We start from the raw sequence: 6842 nt of genomic DNA on the forward strand, positions 1-6842 counted from the left end.
AAATAGTAGAAGTACAAACAATTTAAATTTTAAAAATAAAATAAAAAAAAAAAAAAAAAAGTTTAGGGAGATCTGCAAGGAACCAGATTGATGAAGAGACTTAAAGGACAATGCCAACGTGGTTCAACCTAGGATACGCATCAGAACGGCCCACTGTGAACATGCCCTGGCCCAAAAATTAGGTAGATCCATTCATCAGGCTGCCCAAAATTATGTTCTGACCATGCATTCTCTAGATACACGTGGCCTTGTTAGTGTGTCATCCCAACTTTCAGAGCAAGCATAACCAAGCCCCACCTGATGAATGGACAAGATGTCGCATTGCATGTCCCACAAATGTCCTCTTCAATCTGACTTGAAATGAATCTCCTTAGCATTTCTTAATTGAAACCCACCAGTTGTTCACATAGATTTACCTGTATAGGTCCAGCCAGTTAGCTCTCATCCTTTTGGATAAAAACTTCCCAGGACCTCTTGCCGATAAGCTTTCAAGGAACTCATCAGCATTAAATGGAGGAAGAGGAGGAGGGTCAACAAAAGGAGAAGTTCCTTCCAAAGGTGTCGTCACTTTGAAGTATGGGCCAAATGGAGCAAGGAAGTTGGTCGTAAGCTCCAAAAAATGCCGCCGCAGAATCTCATTATTGACAACCGACATTGACTCCTCAACCCTTGGTGACATTCCAGCATCAATAAGCCTATTCAAAACAGCAGTGTCTGGCTTCACTATAGCTGCATAGGTGCTCCAAATGGCCTCCTTGTGCTCTGTCATCAAGCAAAGTGGGCCATCTCTCCTCATTTTCACAGCATTCAACAAACTCGTTGGGGAAAACTTCTTCAAAGAATGCTGCTGAAAATTCGGACGGTCTGACCTAACATTTCTACCTGTAGAGGATGACCTCGGAGCAAAGGCAAGCCTGCTTGAGTTGGCCGCTGGGCTACCCACAGAAACTACATGGGGGATATTTCGAAGAGCCTTCAAGAAGAACAGATTTGTCACACCTAGAACCATTGGCGGAAACGGATCTCCTTCGCTGAGTGAATTAAGACGGGCAAAATCTCGATCATGGATAGTGAAGTAAGGCCGAAAGTCCATACTGCACGGGAGTGGCGCCACCAAACTAACAAGGCTTGCAACAGCTTCACAACACTGGGGAGGTGTTGGTGCAATTATAAGAAGAGGCTCTCCGATAAGCAAGAGCTCCCACAGCACCCAAAGCTGCAATAGAATCCCCCGAAATATCCCGAAAAGATCAGCATCATGGAACAGGCCTTGTGGAATTGACTGATTAGTAGGGGTGAAAGGAGCCACTGTGGAAACAAATTCGTTAGACGAGCTTCTACCTTCTGACAGCAAGCTATATGCAGGTGGAAGATAGACCTTCATTGTGGCATTTCCAATAGGAAGCTCCACCAACGAGCCAAGCACGGGTACAGGCCATATTGACACGTAAGATGCTATGTGCTCGAAAGCCTTCTTACCAATGTCGAAACACAATGGACCCAAGATCTGTAGTAAAGGTTTGAACACGCCCGAATAAGGGCTGTAAGACAAGATGACAACCGACTTCTGCTCTCCGCCCCGTTTGAGTCTCTCATCCTGCCTCTGCCTATTGAAAACATAACCATACAGATATCTCCGACTATTGCTTGAAGCCGAATTCTGTTTTCTTGGAGATCGATCTGCATGGCCTACTTCAGAAGATAAATTGCCCGAGTGAGAAGCTCTCCGACTTGGAAATCGGAAGAAGAACATTGAGTCATGGATGCTCGAACGATTCTGGTTCTGGGACATGGAATCTGGGAAGGAGTTGAACGCGACCTCAAGCTCCTCATCTTGTGTAAGGGAGCCCGGAGGGTAACACTCTTCAATGACCTGACCCTGTTCGAGATCAAACCTAATGACGCAGAAGGCAATGACCCATCTCCTCAAAGCATTCAGGTCAGGCTTCGAATTGGGGTCTAGCCTCAACGAGAACGAAGAAGTTCGATTCATTTCGCATTAGATATTACTGAATGTATGTGCCATTGCATTGATACAAGACATTGTCTGAAAATTGGTTCAAAGCAAAGGCTGGATCTCTTGATGGATGGATAATATTTCTGCTATAGATTTCTGGGTTTCCATCCTCTTTCACAAACAAATTGAAATCTCATTCAAAGCCAAACTGCATTTTTCAAAGGAAATAAGAGAAACCTTCTATCTTCTATCAAATTTCAACCAGGTATAACTACAAGTTCTGCTATTTCTGGATTATTTTTCCCCCCTTTTTCACTTGTAAATTAAAATTGCCATTCCAAACCCATCTCCTTTTCAAGGGAATGAAGTGCGATTTCGATTTCCTATCCAACTTGAACTACAGATAACTACTGTATCTGCTAAAGATTTCTGGGTTTTTTCGTCTTTAACCGTTTGGATGCCTGTAACTTCTGTAAAATGTAAGAAAGTTACAGGTGACTTTCTTACAGTTTGTATTTGGGGGAGAAATGTTACAGGTAACAAAGTCTCAACCTGTAACTTTCTATCAGGTAAGATTGCAAGAAATGTAACAGAGGAATTAGGTGTTTTTCAAGTCACAGGTTACTTTGTTACAGGCAACGGCTATCCATTTCGAAGTTGGGAGAGAGAGATGGAAACGCAGCTGCATTGAAAGTGCACCTACCTGCTCTGACCCAACGTCTCCTTCTCCCTCTCTCAGCGTCTCCTTCTCCCTCTCTCTCTCTCTCTCTCTCTCAGCCCCTTCTTCCCTCTCTCTGCTCTGGCAAGGTAAGCCCTAACCCTTATTCGTTTTTCTTTTTTCTTTTTTCTTCTCCTCCATGGTTTTCCTTCTGCGTAAGTACGGAACGGCGCTGTTTGGCCGGGGCGGTTTCGGATGCCTAACTGCGGGGCCCACAGTGTGATGTACTTTCCTTACATCCACACCGTCCATCTGTATTGAAAGCTCATATTATCGGATGATTAAAAACATGAAGCTGATCTAAATCTACAGTGGGCCACACACTGCAAGAAACAATCTTAACTAAATTCTTAGCATTAAAAACATCACAGGTCCACTTAAACCATGCCATGCATCCGTTTTTCCCGCTCATCTAGGGGTTGAGACCAAAATTAAAGCAAATCAAGAAATCAAGTGGATCATACCACGGGAAACAAAGCGGATAATGATTTCCACCATTGAAACCTTGCAAGGCCCCACAATGATGTTTATTTGTCATGCACCTTGTTAATAGGATAATACAAACATGGATGAAGGGAAAAATCAAATATAAGTTTGAACCAAAACTTCCGTGGCCCCCAAGAATTTTTCAACGGTAGAGGTTCAATTCACATTGTTTCTTATAGTGCGGTCCATTTGATCTTTGGATATTCTTCATTTTTGGGATCAAGACTTATAATTATATGATAAAATGGATGGATAGAGTGGATACAATACATAAATTGTGAGCCCCGTGAGCGTACCATTCCGTATGCTTCCGCAATCCTCTCAGTCAAATTCCGGCGACTCGCGACGCATAGATAACAATTGCGCGCGACCCTGAGTCGTATCCCGTATTATAGAGTCGGCTCGACCCGATACTTGTACCCTTGTGACCGCGCTATCGCTGCAGTTCCGATGCCGCGTCTCGCACGCCGATGCGATACCTGGGCCAGGAGATGTGAGCCCGCGCTCAGTTCGAGAAAAACGCTGCGCAATTGCAAAACCCAAGAGAAATCACATCAATCATGTCAAGTACATATCCCATTAATCACCTCAAGTAAGTACAACCACCCCTCCCCTAAAGTCAACTCTCTCCCTCTCTCCACCCATCACACCCCATCACTCACTCATCCCTCTCTCTCTTACAACCTCTCTCTCTCTCTCATCTCTCTCTCTCATTCTCCCAAGTAACCCCATGAGCACCCAAACGTCCAAGTATTTTCATGGGACAGAGGAGAAGCTAGTGTGGCCCACCTCCCTACCACCCAATCCAACCGTCCAATCTTCGTCATCCTCCGTCAAAGTCAAAGCCAAGGAGTCTGGCATTCCATTAGACCAAGAAGATCGAAAGGTGGGTGATTTTTGTGTGATTTTGATGATTAGAGGGCCCACATATGGTGGGACCCATCTTAATGTATGTGTTGTTTAAAAAGGGACCCATAGTGGCGGGGTCCCTCCGCTACACCCGATCTCTCTCTCTCTCTCTCTCTCTCTCTCTCTCTCTCTCTCTCTCTCTCTCTCTCTCTCTCTCTTCCTTTTCCCCTGTTTGATGGCCCGCTTGATGAATGTTTGTGATCCACACTATCCAAATCGTGGACAAGCTTGTTGTCCAGCTAGCGGTCCAACCATGTGGCCTGTCTTAGGCCTAAGATGGACTGGAAATCACTTGATGTGTGTGGACTATCCACACGTGGGACTGGGACCCAGCGATGTAAGCGTTTTATCCAGGACGTCCAGCCCCTGGACGTGGGACATGGACCCCACAATGATGTAAGTGTATCATCCTCACCATCCAGACCTTGGATGGTGGGATGTAACTAAGGTGTTGACGTCAGCAATTCTGTGGGGCCTACCGTGATAGAGTGTTTCATCTCCACCATTTGTCGAGGAGATGGGACCCACACTGCTGGAAAACAGATGGACTAGCCTATCGCACACCAGCTATGTAGTTGGTGACGTCACCAAGCTATGAGGGTCCCACCGTGGTATGTGTTTCATCCCACCATCCATCTGGACGATGGGGGTGTCCGTGATGTGTGGGCCATACCGTGATGTATGTGTTTTATTCCACCATCCAGATGACTGGACGGTGGACCACCGTGATATATATGTTTCATCAATGTCATCCATCTCTATGGGGGCCATGTGATGTATGTGTTACATCCAAACTGTCCATCTCTCTCTGGACGTGGACCACCTCACCAACTATATAAGCTGTGTATTGACGTCAGCAGTCCTGTGGGACTGATATCCACAGCCGTCCACCTGTTTTGCCAGCATGGGACCCACCTTGATGATGTGTTGTATATTCACTCAGTCCATGGGACCGTGGACACCACCATGATGTATTTGATTCATCCACACCATCCAGATTGTGTTGGACGGTGCTGGACAATGTTTGGACAGTGCTGATTTACACGGACAATGTTTGGACAGTACTAATTTACATGGACGCTAGATGCTAGAGCTACCCTCCCTTCTCAAAAATAAATAAATAAATATAAATATAATATATATATAAGTATTTTGGTGGGCCCCATGTGGGACCCACCTTGTATGGAAAGCAGGTTGGCCGAGTACCTACAGCAAATATATAGCTGTTGTATTGACGTTAGCAATAGTTGTGGGCCCCGCCATACAGTATAGGTTATATCCACACCATCTAACCATTTGAGAGATCGTTCTATGGCGTGAGAAAAAGAATGAGGTAGATCTAAAGTTCCAACAGACCCCACCGTTGAAAATAAGTGGGGACAATGATATCCACCGTTCAAAACTTCTAAGGGCCACAGTAGTTCCCAATCAAGCTGATATTTTATTTTCACTTCATTTATATCTGTGTTAACTGATGAATAGGTTGAATATCGAAAATACATAGCGGTGGGTCCTATATATATTTCAATGGTGGGTGTGGCTGCTCCCACGGTTTTCTGTGGTGGGCCCTGTGAGATTTTAACGGTGGAAAATCATTATCTCCATTACTATTCGTGGTATGGTCCGGATGATCCTTTAGTATGGTTTATTTTTGGGAATGTTTGAGGCCCATGTGATGCAGCCCACTTGATGTATATGAGGCTCATTGGTGTGACCCATGCCATGCGGCCCATTGTGATGTGTAATAGGCCCATGTCATGCGGCCCGTCGTGATGTGTATTAGGCCCATGTCATGCGGCCCGTTGTGATGTATTTGTGGCCCATTTGATAAGGCCCATTGTAATGTATTCGTGGCCCGTATGGCGAGGCCTGATGTGGTGTATGTGTGGCCCTCGAGTAAGGCCTAATGCGATGAATGTGTGGACCGATGTAATGTGTGATTTCACTATAATGTATGTAATGATGTTTATGTGAGCCACTGCTTGGGAGCGATGTTGGTTAAATGTCCACATTGATGGGCGATGATGGTTAAATGTCTATATTGTGACCTTCCCTTAGGCCCTTTGTTAGGCCAATTCCGATTGTCGATATAAGACCCGTAACCTAGCATGTACTGTTTTGTAGGCTTCTGCAGTCCTTTCGGTCGAATTCCGGTGACCCGCGACGCGTAGACAACAATTGCGCGCAATCCCAAGTTATATCCCGTATTCTAGAGTCGGCTGGACCTGAAACTTGTACCCTAGCGACCGCGCCATCATCGTGGTTCTAGCGCCATCGCCGTGGTTCGAACACCGCGACTCGCGCACCGATCCGATACCCAAGCCAAGAGATGTGGGCCCACGTTCATTCTGAAGAAACGTCGCGTGTTGGGAATTTCGAGAGAATCTTTACAACCCATCACATCAATCAATCAATCAATCAATCAAGTATACTCCATACCTCAAGTACAAGCAACCCATCCCTTTCCCTTTCCCAAAGTCAACTCTCTCTCTTCACCCATCCCTCTTTCACCCAAATTTTAACCCAACCCATACCTCTCCATCCCCTTCCTTACAACACCCATTCCACCCATCTCATATCAATCCATCACCTCTCTCTCTCTCTCTCTCTCTCTCTCTCTCTCTCATTCTCTAAGCAATTCTCCAAACTCCCAAGAGCAACACCCAATGTCCAAGCTCTCTCCCAAATCCAAGTGTGGCCCATTTTCCCACTCTCTCATCTCCCATCTCAACCCTTTATTCTTCATCAGCCTTCATCAAAAAGCAAGCCAAG

At 45.5% G+C, this 6842-nt stretch overlaps 1 protein-coding gene across 4 annotated transcripts in view; it reads right to left on the minus strand.

Moving 5' to 3' along the window:
* The window catches only part of LOC131228243 (uncharacterized), a 50578-nt gene extending 47767 nt beyond the window's left edge, over window positions 1-2811 (minus strand). The window contains exon 1 of one of the 4 annotated variants that reach the window (XR_009162765.1): window positions 417-2811. Coding sequence is in view for 3 of the 4 variants with exons in the window: in XM_058224136.1 (XP_058080119.1) it covers window positions 417-1993 (1577 nt within the window). In the remaining variant the exon portion in view is untranslated. The remainder of the gene's footprint in view (window positions 1-416) is intronic. The other 3 variants (XM_058224136.1, XM_058224135.1, XM_058224138.1) reach the window with 3 other exon arrangements.
* Window positions 2812-6842: the final 4031 nt, after the last annotated feature.

This window comes from Magnolia sinica, chromosome 15 (genome assembly GCF_029962835.1).
Source record: "Magnolia sinica isolate HGM2019 chromosome 15, MsV1, whole genome shotgun sequence".
In the NCBI taxonomy this organism is placed as follows: Eukaryota; Viridiplantae; Streptophyta; class Magnoliopsida; order Magnoliales; family Magnoliaceae; genus Magnolia; species Magnolia sinica.